Source organism: Dipodomys ordii, unplaced genomic scaffold (genome assembly GCF_000151885.1).
Source record: "Dipodomys ordii isolate 6190 unplaced genomic scaffold, Dord_2.0 Scaffold80, whole genome shotgun sequence".
Lineage (NCBI taxonomy): Eukaryota > Metazoa > Chordata > Mammalia > Rodentia > Heteromyidae > Dipodomys > Dipodomys ordii.
The window spans coordinates 7,718,348-7,735,772 of NW_012267296.1; the positions used below are offsets into that span (position 1 = coordinate 7,718,348).

General features: G+C 34.7%; 1 protein-coding gene across 2 annotated transcripts in view; it reads left to right on the top strand.

The window, feature by feature from the left end:
- The window catches only part of Rps6ka6 (ribosomal protein S6 kinase, 90kDa, polypeptide 6), a 137,827-nt gene that overhangs the window by 8,556 nt on the left and 111,846 nt on the right, over positions 1 to 17,425 (top strand). The window contains exon 2 of one of the 2 annotated variants that reach the window (XM_013025008.1): positions 10,364 to 10,423. The exons of the other annotated variant lie outside the window; for it this stretch is intronic. Coding sequence (XP_012880462.1) covers positions 10,364 to 10,423 — 60 coding nt within the window. The remainder of the gene's footprint in view (positions 1 to 10,363; positions 10,424 to 17,425) is intronic. 2 annotated transcript variants of the gene reach the window in all.

Genomic DNA, 17,425 nt, shown 5'->3' on the forward strand with positions numbered 1-17,425 from the left:
CTTTATAATTTATAGGCAAAAGTATATGACCTAGAATCTCTGAAATAATTTTGAAAAAGAATAATATGTAATGGATCAGTTTACTGGATGTTAAGTTTTACCATATAACTGCAGTAATTAAAACAATGAGGTATTAGTGGCAGGAAAGGTATATAATAAGTGGGACAGAATCAGAGAACCCAGAAATAGACCTACATAATAATTCTCATCTAGTTTTTTTTTTGTCAGTCTTCAGCTCAAGGCGAGTACTCCACCACTTGAGCCACAGTGCCACTTCCAGGGCCTCATGCATGCGAGGCAGGCACTCTGCCACTCAGCCACCTTCCCAGCCCTCAACTAGCTTTTGAAAAACAAAAACTAATACAGGTAAAGATCAGCTTTAAAAGTCTACCCATTCAGGGCTGGGAAGGTGGCTTAGTGGTAGAGCACTTGCCTTGAATGCATGAGGCCCGGGGTCCATTCCTCAGCACCACATAAGCAAAAAGAAAAAAGCCAGAAGTGGCACTGTGGCTCAAGTGGTAGAGTGCTAGCCTTGAGCTGAAGAGCTGAGGGACAGCGCCCAGGCCCAGAGTTCAGGCCCCACGACTGGACTCAAAAAAAAGAAAAGGCTACCCATTTATATATTTCATTTTGTTTCTTTAATACAGTATTAAAAGAGGGATTTACATTATGTGATAAAGTATTTGAATGAATTGAGATTAGCCACAATTTAAGAACTAAGAAAAATGATTCATTGGTTTGATAAGGAAAACTTTTGCATTACTGACCAAGTGCACAGCTATGAGTTCAAACTGCAATATTGCCAAAGCAAAATAAAAATGCTTTGCATTCATGCTTGCTCACCTAGGCAAATACATCTGATTTTTACAAATAAGAATGTGAAAAGTAGTCACTTGAAAAAATTCTAGCAATTTTCTTGTTTTTGAGCATCTGCTGCAATAAAGCAAATTATCTTTCTTTGACTATTGAACTTGTTTATGCTTTCTGCCACAGAAGAGTATTTATTGGATTATATTTAAGTTAAAGATAGTTTATCATAAAGGAATCTCTAAATTTAAAAATGATAAGCTATTTTATTTTACTAACCATAATTTTGTGTGGATTCCTGATATTTGTTAATGTTTCTGTGACTTCATCATAAAGTTGAACTTAAACATCATTTAAAAAATATAACACATAAGCCTGGCGCTGGTGGCTCACTCCTGTAATCCTAGCTACACAGGAGGCTAAGATCTGAGGATTGCGGTTCAAAGCCAGCCTGGGCAGGAACATCTGTGAGACTCTTATCTCCAATAAACCACTAGAAAACCGGAAGTGGCACTGTGGCTCAAGTGGTAGAGTGCTCTCCTTGAGCTGAAGAGTGTAGGGATAGCGCCCAGGCCCAGAGTTCAACCCCAAGACCACCACCACCAACAACAACAAAAAATACAAAAAAATGTAACACATAAAAAAAATTAGCAAACATTAGGGAATTATTTTGTTACAACTTTCCCAAAGTTTATACATGTCCCCAAATTATCATTTTGTTTAAAGCAATAACTATATGTTTTTTCTTTCTTGTGATTGTTTCTAACATATTTATAAGATGATTTCGTTGTTGCTTTGTATGTCCCTCCCCCATGGTATAACCCCTGCTTTCATTGTATTTGATGTTGGTATAATTTTTGGAGAGGAAGGGAAAAAACAAATCGTTTAAATAGGGATACAGGTGGACTCATTGCAACAATGAGATGTACAAGTTTTTATGTTGAAAAACGAATTTTACAACTTTGGAGGGGGAGATGGGAAGGCATGGGAAGGGGCAACAAAGGAGGAGGCAACAATGCTTGATAAGAAATGTACTCATTACCTTGCCCATGTAGTTGAAACCCCTCTGTATGGTATTTTCACAATTAAAAATGTAAAAAAAAATTAAAATGTACATAAAATATCTAGTATGAAAAGTCAATTATTGAAATAATACTTGTTTGCAAGTCTAAAATTTTGCTTTGTTAAAAAAGTATGAAGTGTTAAGGAGAAAACCCATTAGTGTTACTGCTTGCACAGGTTGGCCATATTAAAATGTTGAGTAAGTTATAGAGAAACATGTATGGAAACAATATATAACTGAAAAAAAGACTTGATTTTTATAATTTTTCATTATTCTTTTTCTCATCTCAAAATAGAAATCCCCATGTTCTATGTTGTAGAGTTAGCTGTGCAGGCACCGCTTGCTTATTTTCCAACATTATCATCTTCATGTGTTCTTTTCCCATTACTTGTGTGTCTAGAATGAAGAACTACATAAACCTTTTGCATTTAAGAGGAGAATGATATTAGTTCTGTGAGGAAATGTTAATGCATTCTTAACATTTTCACTAGGTTAAGCTTAGTTAATTTTATGCCCCCAGCCTTCTTATGTTAAAGTGGAAAATGACAGTATTGTGCTAATTAAGTTGATTGTTATTCTTAAGGAAAAATAAAAGTTAGTTAGCCATCTCAGATTCCTTTAGCACCTCTGAAAAAAAATAGCGTATTAATTCAGGTGCTACAGAGCTAAAGTACCTGAGTTTGTCACAGGGAAAAGGAAACTTACTGTTGATTTTTTTAATATTATCTAAATGAATGGCTTTTGAACTGGGTACTTTTGGCTCCTGCAATGATAGTGAAATGATGAGGTTTGTAGTAGTTGGTTTGATGGGTGAGCAAAATCACTTTTGAAGAAGTGATAATTTTTTCAATTTAGCAATATTTGATTGAGTATATTCCACATATAACTTGGTGAAGTACATGTTGAAACTATGTCATAAAACAGCTGATAGAGCAATCATAGAATCCTGCTGAAAATCTATTTTGCTGGTCATTTTATTTTATTTATTTTAAGAGATTAATTTTTGTGCTAGTCCTAGAGTTTGAACTTGGGCCTGGGTTCTGTCCCTTGGATTTTTTGCCAAAAGCTGGCATAACAAATCTTGAGCCGCAGCTCCACTTCTGGCTTTTGGGTAGTTAATGGGAGAGACTAATCATTATCAAAGCTCATTCTTTTAAATAGCTAGGATTACAAGTTTGAACCACCAACTCCTGGCCTGACTATTTTATTTCATGAGATAGTTTTTGTGTGTAGCTCAGGTTTGCCTGAACTATGATCCTTCTGCCTCAACCTCCCAAATTTTGGAAATATTGTTTGGAAAAAAGTTTAAAAAGACTCAAAAGACACTGTAGTAAAGTAAGGTGAAATAGGGGTAAAGTTTTATGAAATTATGAATGTACTTTGTGGGTAATGCAATAGCCTGTGTGTAGAATAATACTTATGATGATAGAATAATTTTAGTTTTTCTTTCATTACTGGCCAACTAATAAGTTTTAAGCCACTTTTTAGGTTATGTTTACTATTTAAAAATTCTATAGTTTATGACAAGCCCAGTGACTCCCTCCTATTACCCTGGCTACTCAGCAGGCTGAGACCTGGAGGACCTCAGTTTGAAACCAGCCCAGGCAGAAACTGTGAAACTCCGATTTCTAGTTAACCAACAAAATGTCACACTGGAGACATGGCTTAAGTGGCGGTACACCAGCCATGAGCAAGAAAAGGAGAGTGAGAACTCAAGGCTCTGGGTTAAAGTCCCAGTATTGACACAAAAATTACCTAGTTTAAACCAGAGAATAATTTAAAGTGGTATGATTTTTTTTCTAGAAAGGGCCAGAGTATATGTACTTGAGGTTTGGTGGCCACATATAACCTATGTCACTTTAAAAAATTAGTTTTTAAGGACCTAACCACATAAAAACAAACAATTCTTAGTTTGTGGGCCATCTAAAATAGGCAGAATTTGACCCATAAATTAATGATTTTCAAATTCAGTTTGTGATACCCATAGTGATCTTGAAAATTGTATTGAGGGTGAAGAAGTTAACTCTGAAAAAATATAACCTTTTGGAATAATTTCCATGCAAGATATAAAATACAAAAAAGCACGGTTTTTGAAAGAAATCTGATGACTAATCAAAGCTAAAATATAAAACATTATTTTGAGCAGAATACTTGTTGGCTTTTACAATTTTAAAGTCAGAGATGATAAGAAAAATGACACTGGAAATATAAAACTAGCTTTCAAAGTTGGTTTTAGACATTTCAAGTAAGAAAATAGAAGAACAAATGCACCAGTTAATATTTTAATATATATATTCATCTAGATCTCTAATTCAATCATATTCCACAAGTACTTTTCAATAGTATTAGGTTCTGGAATTATGAAAAATAAAATACTATGCTCTGGTGGCTCACACCTGTAATCCTAGCTACTCAAAGAGGCTGAGAGGAGCTGTGACTCAAGTAGTAGAGTGTTAGTTTTGAGCAGAAATGCTCAGGGACAGTGCCAGGCCTTGAGTTCAAGCCCTGGGACACCATCTTCCCACCCCCTGAATAATAACATATATAGGTTTTTGTTTCTGGGAGCTGATAGTCAGATAGAGATGTGGATCCAGATAGTCAAACAGTGTTTATTGATAGAAATCTCTGTAGTATCAAGTAGAAGGAATAAGGGAAATAAGGAAAGGTGTTACATTGTGATTTGATACAAGTTAGATGAGTTAACATTCAAGTGTACGAAATTTCACTGTGATTCTATGGTTAAATTTGATTGGTTTTTATGCCTTGATTTGAACTGTGGACAGCTAGTTCATTTTGCAGCTAAGCATCATAATTTTTCTTAAATATTTCAGTCAGGGAATTGCTCATGCACATGTGAGTGCATGCATGCACGCACACATGCACGCACGCACGCACACACACACACACACACACACACACACACACACACACACACAGAAGCAAAGTCCTTCCAACCAATTTGGAACAGATTAGCTCTATCTTAACTGTTCCCTGAAACAGTGACATTGGTTAGGACTAACCTACTGAGATAAAAAAAAAAGTATAAGAATATATAACATAACTAGAAAACCTGAAAAGATCAAAGCAAATTACTTCTAGTGAATATATAGGTTGCATCTGACTTCCCATAATACTATTTTTTTACCTTTATTCTTTTTTTCATATATTTTTTATTGTAAAAATACTCTACAGAGAGGTTACAGTTACATGAGTAGGGTAATGAGTACATTACCTATCAAGCATTGTTACCTCCTCCTTTGTTTTTCCCCACCATCCCTTCCTTCCCCACCTCCCTAACTCCTCCCTTCCCCGCCCCGAAATTGTAAAGTTTGTTTTCAACATAGTGTCTTATATATCTCATTGTTACAGTGGGTCAACCTGTATCCTTATTTAAGCATTTTGTTATATCCCTTCCCCTCCCCAAATTATAAAAATGTATATGCCAGATGCAGGACACCAGAATCAAATACAGTGAAAACAAGGGTTATACCATGGGGGAAGAACATACAAAAGAAACAAAAAAAAATCACATAGTGCATTATAAGTACATTAAAAACAATAGCAAGAAAGAAAAAATCACTTGTGGCCCTGTCTTGGGGTTCATTTTGCTTAACATCATCTTATATAGTCATATGTACGTGTTTAAAATAATAAATTTCTCCATAACTGTAACTAAACCTAGATTAAAAGTGAACATAAAAATTGAACTTTCTGTAGAATACAAAACAAAGGAAAAACAAAGATGGTTTATTTTTGGAAATACCCTGCCAAAGGACTAGAGAAGTGGATAAATTCTTACAATAAAATACAGAAAGATAATTTTTCGCTTCTCCAATTTTTTCTTCCTTCCCTCCTTCCTGTCTTCCTTGCTTCTCTTTCCTTTTCTCCTCCCTCCCTCCTTTCCTTCCTTCCTTCTCTTTCTTCTCCTGCCCTCTCTTTCTCTTTCTCTCTGTGTCTTTGTGCCAATATTAGCTATTGAGCTCAGGACCTCATGCTCTTATTTGTTTGTTTTTTTTTTGCTCGAAGGCTGGTGCTCTACCATGCAAGCCATACCTCTTTTTCTCCAATTTGTTATTCTTAAAGTAAGGAGTGTATGTATATGTGAATGTACCTTTATGGATTGGTTTGGGAAATTAGTTTCAAGTTCACCGAATGATTAAATTATTATTTTGAACATTATCTCACAAAAACATATGAAAACTAAAACTACTGGGTCAATAGTTTATGATCAAGTAACAAAATTTTGATTTACAGATACATTGTTTATTGTATAAAGATGACATTCATTTTGGTGAAATTTTTTTTTTTGGGTCCGGTTGTGGGGCCTGAACTCTGGGCCTGGGCGCTGTCCCTCAGCTCTTCAGCTCAAGACTAGCACTCTACCCCTTGAGCCACAGTGCCACTTCCGGCTTTTTTTCCTTTTTGCTTATGTGGTGCTGAGGAATCAAACCCAGGGCCTCAGGCATGCAAGGCAAGCACTCTACACTGAGCCACCTTCCCAGCCCCATTTTGGTGAAATTTAAAAATATTCTATAACCTTTCATTGATACATGATAATTATACATATTTATGAGTTAGTGTAACATTTTTATATGTTTATAATGATCAAATTAGTGTCATTTTACTTGAAATATTCATTACTTTATAGTGAAAACATTCAAATTCTGTATTTGAAAGTATGTGATATATTAAACAAATTGGTTAAGTAGTTGTACAAAGAAGTTTATGAATACAACTATTGTTACTAGCATTCTGCCAACACTAGAAAGTATTCCTTTGAACCATTTATTTGTGTGGGTTAATGAGTATTTCCTTTCTCCCTCTTCTCCATATACTTTTGGCCTGTGATAACCACTCTTCTTTCTATTTCTAAGATCAAGTTTTAAAAAAGTCCATTTTGAGTTCATCCATAATTTGAAAATGTGAAATCTAAAGCCGTCCAAAATCCAGTGTTTTGAGTGCCACAGTATACCAAAGTGAAAAGTACTACATTAAACTTCTGTGATAAGTTGAAGTAAAAATATAGTCACACTAAAAGTTTTACATAAAATTAAGTTCAGAACCAAGAAGTGGAAATATTTTATGGTGGAAACAGGAATGGAGGGAGGAAGGATAACCAAATGCCGTTGGTTTATTCAATGTGCACTATGTAACTGTGGGTAGGGATGAGAAGAGGAAAGTGGGGGAGAATGAAAGAAGGGTGACATTGACCAAGAAGCATTATACTCATAACTTGATTTATGGATTTGTAACCCCTTGGTACAACTACTTAATAATAACAATAAAAATGCAAAAAAAATAAGTTCAGAATGCATGTATGTGTGTACACACATCTATATATGTCTATGTATTTATGTATATGTGTATATATATAAAATAATTTTGTATTTAAAGTGTCATCTCAAAAATAATTAAGGTATATGCAGATATTCCACTTCCCCTCAAAAGTCCAAAACGTTCTTACTCCATATATTTCAAAGATTATTCCTTTTTATTTATACTGTGACTAGTTTATTTCATTTAGCATAATATCATCTAGGCTCATCCATGTTGCCTTAAATGAAAAGATTTCATTTTATTTTGTGATTGTCTAGTATTCTAGTGCATAAATACACCATATTTTCTTCATCTGTTCATCCACTGATGGACATATAGGTTGATCCTGAATTCTTGCTTTTGGAAATATATTTTCATTAAACATAAGGGTATAGATATCTCCACATACTAATTTCATTTTTCCTTTTTAAGTTTTTATAAGGATTTATTTAAATTTAACAGGGTAAAGGTTGGAAAAAATAAGAAAAGAATGAAGAAAAATTTCTTGTTCTTCATGCAGAAAATGGGAGTAAAGACTCCCTAATTTCATTTCTTTTGGATATAGTACAGGCATGTGCTAGCTTCATAATTTTTAGCAGTGTTGAGCACTATGTATGACAGTGATTCCATAAGATCGCATTCCCTAGTAAGATTGTACCTATCTTAGTTTGAGTAAGTATATTCTATAATGTTCACACAATAAAAATGCTTAAGGACACATTTCTCAGAACATCTTGTCAGTAAGCAAGACATTAATATGTACCCAGTCGTGACATTATTGTTTATGTGGTAGTAGTTCTATTTTTAGTTTTTGTGAAATCTCCTTGCTCATCTTCCTAAAATCTAACTGAAATGTTTGTTATACTTCTTTCTTTTTTTCGTTTTTTTTTAAATTTTATTTTATTGTAAAGGTGCTGTACAGAGGGGTTTTATGTCTTTTTTTTAAATTTTTTTTATTGTGAAAATACTGTACAGTTACATGAGCAAGGTAATGAGTACATTTCTTTTCAAGGATTGTTGCCTCTTTTGTTTTTCCCCTACCATCCCTTCCCTCCCACCTCCACAACTACACTCCCCCTCTGCGCCGCCCCCCCCCTAAATTGTAAAGTGAAGTAAGCCAGGCCCAAAGAAAAATAGGTCCCATGGTTTCCTTATTTGCAATAATTAGTATATGTCTGGGACAAATAGAAAAGGTCAAAAGTTATATACATATGACCAGATAATACGAAGTTAAGCGAAGTGAACCTCAAGATATGGACACAAGTGGTTTTTTCTTTTTGCTATTGCTTCTAACATATTTATAAGGTACCATGTGATTTTTTTTGTTGCTTTGTATGTCCCTCCCCCACGGTCCAACCCCTGATTTCACTGTATTTGATGTTGGTATAATTTGGGGAGGGGAAGAGAAAAAACAAAATGTTTAAATAGGGATACAGGGTGACCCATTGTAACAGTGAGATGTACAAGACACTATGTTGAAAAAACGAACTTTACAACTTTATTTCTTTATTTTTGTTTTGGCAGAAAATATTCACAGCATTGCACTCTAACCAACTGAGCAAGCTGGCTACAAATCATCATGCATTTATTAGTCATTTGTCAGACATAATCTCTTGTTATCTTGGCAAAGGAAACAGTACTTAAACACAAATCCTCGGTTCTCCTTCCTGTCCCAGTTCCTAGCATCCACTAGACTCCATTTTGTCTCTATGAATTTGACTTCTCTGGGTACCCCATATAAGTGGATCATACAGAATTTATAGTTTTGAAACTAGCTAATTTAATTTAGATTGATGTCTTTAAGATTCATCCATGTTTCAGTATGTGTCAGAATTTTTTTCCTTTTTAAGGCTGAAAAATACCCCCATTGTATGTATATACTGCATTTTGTTTGTTCATCTGTTCACACAGCTTGTTCACACAGGCTGCTTCTGGCCTTTTACCTGTTGTGAATAATGCTGTTATGAGTATGGAAGTACAGATATTTCTTTGAGACCCTACTTCCAGCACTTTTGAGTCTGTACCCAGAAGGTAAATTGCTGTACAATATGCTCATTCTATTCTTAATTTTTTGAAGACTAACTAAATATTAGACATTCTATTTTATTACCAACATAATACTGAGGTCACACTTTCTCCACATTTGCACCTGTTTTATTTATTTTTTATTGTCAAGGCTATACTGGAATTTTTTTGGAAAAATGTTTCATTATACATTCTAGGTTTAGTATGAGTTGTGCATTTATCTTCTACATCTTTCATAGTAAGAAAGACATTCTTTTGATAGATCATGTTCAGAGGAATAATTTTCAAGAAATGGAAAGTAGAATTAGGTTTTTTACACTGTATTCGTAATTGATTTTCTAGAAAGCAGTGTTAAATAACAGATAACTGCTCTATTTTTCCTCTTTTTTTACAATAAGCATATATTAATTGCACTGAAAGATTTCATTGTAATATTTTCATGTAACTGTTCAGCTCTTAATTTATCAGCCCTAATTGGCTGAATGTTTTAAATATTTGTAATATTTTTCCTGAGTTATTTAATAGCATGTTATTATAGTTTCATGTCAATAAAATGAGAACAAAGACATTAGTGTAATAAAGATGTATTTCTAAAGTATTAAACGGTAAAATATATCTCTAGAAATTTTAGGGGAAAGTTTTTAAATTACAGTTTTATTCAGTAATATTGATTGTAATGATTATTTCTATATAACAATTTATTACAAATATAGTAGATTAAAACCAAGATGCATTTATTATCTCACAGTTTCTATTGGCCAGGAATCTGGGCATGACAACTAGGTTCTCTGCTTAGTCTCATAAACCTGTAATCAAGGGTTTGGCTCTTCTACATTCTTATCTTGAGGTTTGACTTGGGGAGAATCTATTTCTAAACACCCACAGATTCTTGGCATAATTCCTTTCCTTATGGTTGTAGTATGGAAGATGCTGACTTCTTGTGTAGTGTTTACTGGTGATTTTTTTTCCCTCAGTACCTAGAGGCTACCTGTAACTCCTAGAGAATGACCATTATCCCTTGATATGTGAGCTTCCTCAACATGACTACTTACTTAAGTCATGCCATTAGAGTCTTTACAGTCCTTTATAACAATGCGATCATGTAAGTGAAATCCCATCACCTCTGCTATTTTCTTTTTGTTTGCAATACAGCCACAGGTTATGTTCACAGCGAAGAGGACAGAAATTATACAAAGGCATGAACACGAAGAGGTGAGGATTGTGGGGGGGAGGGCCCATCTTAAAGTGTGACTGCTTTATTGATCAACTGTGCAAAATTCGTTTCTGTTATTGGCTTAATTCAATAGAGATACATAGACTACTCTGGGTAGATGTCGACCCACATCAAATTTTAGATGTTTTTTTCTAATTATTTAAATGAAGTTAAAATTTTGAAGAAGTATTCTTTATAAAAGTTACAAGTTGCTAACATACACTAGAAGCTGATTTGACAAAAATTTTTCTTTAGAATGTTGAGTTCTTAAACATTTTTAATACTAGGTACTATAAAAATGCAATGATATTGTTTACCGGGTACATTTTGGTGATCCTGGAGACTACTTTTAAGTTTATAATACTACCAAATGTGTTGTGGAAACTTTTTTTACATATGTCGTGATAATCAAGTTCTTAATTTACATTACCTATATTTATTCCTTCTTTCTGATTAGTTCTCTCTTAATTGTGTATCTATCTACTGTTTTGGTGTAATTTTCAATACCATGGTACTAGTTCTGTTATTCCCCAGCACAACACTGAGAAATAAGTACTGTATATGTGACTCATTCAAATTCATTTTATTTCTAGTTCCTTCAGACTCACAGCTTCATGATAAATTAGTCATAAGATAGTATTAATAGGAAGTAACCAACTAGTAGCTAGGTAACAGAAAAAAGCAATATTTTTGGTATGGATAATACTTTTTTATGCATCACCCTTTTCATGTAGAAAATCCTGGGAATCCTTATCATAAAATTTAATTAGGATTTTTATTGTTTTTTTTTGATGTTTTGGTAGATGCCGAATATTGATGATGAATTTTTTATGCTTTTAAAAAATATGAATATATAAGATGATGCTAAGTGAAATGAACCCCAAGACAGGGACACAAGAGGTTTTATCTTTCTTGCTGTTGTTTTGAGGATACTTATAATGTACTATGTGATTTTTTTTGTTTCTTTTGTATGTTCTTCTCCCATGATATAACCCCTGTTTTCACTATATTTGATTCCAGTGCCCTACATCTTGTATATACATTTTTATAATTTAGGGAAGGGAAGGGAAACAACAAAAAGCTTAAATAAGGATTCAGGTTGACCCATTGTAACTATGAGATGTACAAGACACTATGTTGAAAACGAACTTTACAACTTTGCGTTGGGAGAGAGGAGTTGAGGCGGTGGGGAGGGAAGGGATGATAGGGGAAAAACAAAGGGAAGGGGGAACAATGCTTGGTACCTTACTCATGTAACTGTAACCCCTTTCTACAGTATCTTTACAATAAAATATATATTATTAAAAAATCCTAAATTGTCTTTCTTTTCTGTTGAAGTGAGATGGTACCATAGAGGTATCATTTATTGAAATAAGGAAATCTATAGGAAGAGAAGATATGGGAGAGTTACAAACTCATTATTTTATTGGTTATTTTTAAGAGGTATGTGAGAAGTTAAAGTGTCAAGTACATAGTTGGATATGTAATAAGAACTCATAAAGTCTTTGGGTAAATGTGAGTTGTATCAATAAATTAGTTGCTTGCAGAAAAAAATGTGGAATGAGATGGAAAATTGGTTTTAGGGCATGTCCTGAGTTGCTAAAGTGTTTCAAGGACATGGAAAATAAGTAGTAGTCAAGGAAATCTAAGTGAAAACTCAAATAGGAGAGGGAATGATCATCTGTGACATGCTGCAGAGGGATAAATGACATAAGAATTGACATAGTTCCAATAGTTAAATAGACATTATTAATGGTTTTGTTTTTTTAATTTTTAGAAGAAAGTTACTAGTTAAATATATGAGACTGAGTAGTTTACATGTTACTAGTTGATTTTAAAGTTATATAGAGTGAAAATATTATTTTTCATGTATAATTATGAGAAGAGACAAATTCATGTTGTATAAGCACCACTACAAACAAGATGAATATTTATAACTTCCCTGAACTCACACAATTTGCATTGTGTATTTTTATTTGTCCATATCCCTGTAACTACTAAACTCTCCTTAATAGTTTTGCTTTTTTCAGAATGTGCTATAAACAGAATAGCAGTTTATGATCCCTTATGACACTATCTTCTTTCATTTGCAATAATGTATTTGAGATTCATTCATGTTAAAGTGTATGTCAACAGATCATTTTTATTGCTTAATATTATCTGTACTCTCCAATCCAAGCTCTGGAAATCAATGTTTGCATTCGTTCCCTACAGTTTGCCTTTCCAATGTGATATTAATAGAATTGTTCAATATTTAGTATTCGGTGTTTGGCCTCATTGAGTTGCCAAAATGCTTTTCAAATTTCTTCATGTTGTCTAGAGTAAATAGATCTTTCATTTCATTGAAGACTAATGGTATATTTACCCAGTGCAGGACACATGAATTGTTTTCAGTATATGCCAAAAGTTGAATAAAGCTACTATAAATTTTCATGTATAGGTTGTTTTACATAACTTTCTGCTTAGGTGAGTTATTTTTTCACTGTTTTCTACCCTTGTTATTGCATATGAGAACTCCCAAAATCATTCAATTTGATTTTTCCTTTTATTTGATATTTTCCACATACTTTTCATTTATTTTCCCACTTTTTTTTCTTCTTGAATGGCTTAAGAAACATTTAACTTTGGGCCAGTTTTATTTATCCTGTTTGGGATTCACTGAGCTTCTTACATTACATTGTAAATTTATGTCTTACCAAATTTGTTAAACTTTCAGCCATTTCTTATTTTTAATATTTTATTGTAAAGATGATATACAGCAGGGTTATAGTTACATAAGTCAGGTAATGAACATTTTGAACATTGTCACTCACTTCCTTGTTCTCTCCCAGTGTTCCCACTCCTGTCCCTTCTCCACCCAGGTTGTATAATTCATTTCCAACATAGTGTCTAGTGAATATTACTGCTGAATTGGTTCACACTGTCCCACCGTTTCTGTACTTCCCGAACTTCCCTTCCCCAAATCAGTTAGACTTATATACAAGACAAAGGGTACACAAATCAAATACAGAGACAAGAGGGATAAACCAAGTCCTTATGTCCAAAAACGAACTTTACAACTTTGGCGGTGGTGGGGGAGTGGGGGGGCGGGATATAGCAACAATGCTTGATAAGAAATGTACTCATTATTATCTTGTCCATGTAATTATAACTCCTCTGAATGGTATTTTCATAATAATTTTTTTTTTTTTAGAAAAAGAATTTTTAAAGTTTTCATCATAGAGGTCCTTCACTTCTTTTTTTTTTGGTCTGGTCGTGGGGCCTGGACTCTGGGCCTGGGTGCTGTCCCTCAGCTCTTCAGCTCAAGGCTAGCGCTCTACCACTTGAGCCACAGCGCCACTTCTAGCTTTTTTCTTTTTGCTTATGTGGGGCTGAGGAATCGAACCCAGGGCCTCGAGCATGCAAGGCGAGCGCTCTACCACTGAGCCACCTTCCCAGCCCCCTATCCTTCACTTCTTTGGTTAAGTTAATTCCTAGGTATTTTATTTTTTGTGGGGCTATTACAAATGGAGTTGCTTTCCTAATTTCAGCCACGCTTTTCTCATTGTTGGCATACAGAAAAGCCATTGATTTTTGAGTGTAAATTTTATACACTGTTACTTTGCCAAAGTTTTGAATCAGCTTGAGTAATTTGGGAGTGGAGTCTATGGGATTCTTTAAATACAAGATCATGTCATCTGCAAAGAGGGAGAGTTTTACTTCTTTCCCTATTGGGATCCCCTGTATGTTTGCATCTTGTCTTATTGCTGTAGCTAGGCATTCTAATACTAAAGAGCAGTGGAAAGAGTGGACATCCTTGTCTTGTTCCTGAGTTAAGAGGAAATGGCTTTAATTTTTCACCATTAAGTATAATGCTGGCTGTAGGTTTGTCATATACAGCCATTATTGTATTGAGGAATGTTCCATGGATTCCTAATTTTTTCCAGAACCTTCATCACAAAGGAGTGTTGGATCTTAGCAAATGCTTTTCCTGCATCTATTGAGATAACCATGTGGTTCTTATCCTTGCTCTTGTTGATGTGATGAATTATATTAATTGATTTGCGTATATTGAACCAGCTTTGCATCCCTGAAAAGACTCCACATAGATCTCCCCTATGACCCAGCAATTCCACTTTTGGGCATTTACCCAAATAATCACAAAGAAGACCACACTAAAGCTACCAGCACAACTATGTTTATTGCAGCATTATTTACCATAGCTAAGATATGGAACCAACCTAGATGCCCCTCAGTAGATGAATGGATCTAGAAATGTAGTATATATACACAATGGAATTCTATGCCTCCATCAGAAAGAATAACATTGCCCCATTTGTTAGGAAATGGAAAGACTTGGAAAAAATTATATTAAATGAAGTAAGCCAGGCTCAAAGAAAGATAGGTCCCATGGTTTCCCTTATTTGCAACAACTAGTATATGTCTGAGTCAAGCAGAAAAGGTCAGATAAGTTGATGTTAGGGAAATGAACCCTAAGATATGTATTCAAATGTTTTTTCTTTCATGCGATTGTTTCTAACATATTTATAAGATTATTTCTTTGTTGCTTTGTATGTCCCTCCCCCATAATATAACCCCTGCTTTCACTGTATATGATGTTGGTATAATTTGTGGAGGGGAAGGGAAAAAACAAATCATTAAAACAGGAATACAGGTGGACCCACTGCAACAATGAGATGTACAAGACTATGTCGAAAAACTTTACAACTTTACAACTTTGGTGGGGTCGGAGAGGGGGAAGGAAGATTTGGTGGGGGGGTGGGGGGAGGATGGGAAGGGGAAACCAAGGAGGAGGCTACAATGCTTTATAAGAAATGTATTCATTATCTTAAATATGTAATTGTAATCCCTCTGTACAGTATTTTCACAAAAAAGGGAAAGAATAAAGAAGGAACTGCAAACAGTACAATAAAAAAAACCCTCGTTTCCATTTCTTGGAATTCATTTTGATAAGTATCATTTTATATGGTCATGTACACATAGCTATTGAGCCCTTGTGATCCCCTCCTAAGAATACCCTCCTTTGGTTTCACTGTGTAATGCTTAGGGTTCTGTTTAATTATTTCTTTTTTAAAAATAGCTTTATTAAAAGCAATTTTTAAAAATATTTCTCATGGTTAAATTTATTTTTCTATTTTTTTACATTTTTTATTGTGAAAATACTGTACAGGGGGGTTACAATTACATGGGCAAAGTAATGAGTACATTTCTTGTATGTAAGTCTCATGCATTATAATTCACCTTTTAAAATACATAATCCAGTATATTTATTTTATTTACAAATACATTTTTCCTCATATCCAAAGGGAACATTGTGGTGAGTGCCAGTGGCTCATGCCTTTAATCCTAGCTACTCAGGAGGCTGAGATCTGAGGATTGTGGTTCAAAGACAACCTGGGCAGGAAAGTCCTTGGGACTATCTCCAATTAACACCCCCCCCCCTGCAAAAAGAAGCCAGAAGTGAGCTGAGGCTCAAGAATAGAGCACTAGACTTGAGCACGAAAGCTCAGTGACAATGCCCAGAGTCCTGAGTTCAAGCCAAGACACACACACACACACACACACACACACAACTTCCATCTCTTTTACCCCAGTCCTGAACAACCACTAATCTACACTTGGTTGTTATAGAGTTCCCTGTTTTCAACATTTTTGTATTAAAGGTGTTGCCTTTATCATTTTACCTTTATCATTCTTTTTTGTTATTAGATATGGTTGCATGATGTAGCACAGAATTTCATTTAATTTGTGTTTTTTTTTAGCCCTGGCCCTGGGAATAATTGGATTACAGGCTACCCAACTGTCTTCATGACTCCATTACTTTTCTTTGTTTGTCAATACTTTTTTTTTTATAATTTTGGTGCCAGTCCTGGAACTTGAACTCAAGGTCTGGGTGCTGTCCCTGAGCTTTATTTCCCCTCTACTTTTTACTTGAGCGACAGCCCCACTTCTGGCCTTCTTTGTTGGTTAGTTGGAGATAAATGTCAGATGGACTTTTGTACTCTTGTTGTTTTTGAACTGGGATCCTCAGATCTTATCCTCCTGAGTAGCTAAAATTACAGGTGTGAGCACCCAGTTAGTAGGAGTATTTTAATTCATCTTGTTAGGCAGTTACTCTTGTACCTAACCTCCAGTCATTTTGTGTTTCTTTTATGTGTGTGTCTTCTCTATCTGGGTTTGAATTTAGGGCCCCGAGTTCTTTTTTGTGTATAGTTTTTATTGTAAAAATACTGTTCAGAGGGGTTATAGTTACATGAATAAGGTAATGAGTACATTTACTATCAAGCATTGTTACCTTCTCCTTTGTTTTTACCCTACCATCCCTTCCCACCCCACCTCCCCAACTCCTCCCCCCCCACAAGTTGTAAAGTTCATTTTCAACATAGTGTCTTGTACATCTCATTGTTACAATGGGTCAACCTATATCCTTATTTCAGCATTTTGTTATTTCCTTTCCCCTCTCCAAATTAGAAAAGTGTATATACAAGATGCAGAGCACCAGAATCAAATACAGTGAAAACAGGGGTCATACCATGGGGAGAACATACCAAAGAAACAAAAAAATCACATGGTGCATTATAAGTACATTCAAAACAACAGCAAGAAAGATAAAACCACTTGTTTCTCTATCTGGGGGTTCATTTTGCTTATCATCATCTTATATGGTCATATGTACATAGCTTTTGACCTTTTCTGCTTGTCCTAGACATACGCTAGTTATTTGCAAATAAGGGAAATCATGGGACCCAGGTTTCTTTTGGCCTGGCTTACTTCACTTAATATTTTTTCCAAGTCTTTCCATTTCCTAACAAATGAGACAGTGTCATTCTTTCTGATGGAGGCATAGAATTCCATTATGTATATATGTATATTCTCTCTGTATAGAAATTTTTGTATATATAGAACACACACACACACACACACACACACACACACACCACACACACACACACACACACACACACACACACACACACACACACACACACACACACACACAC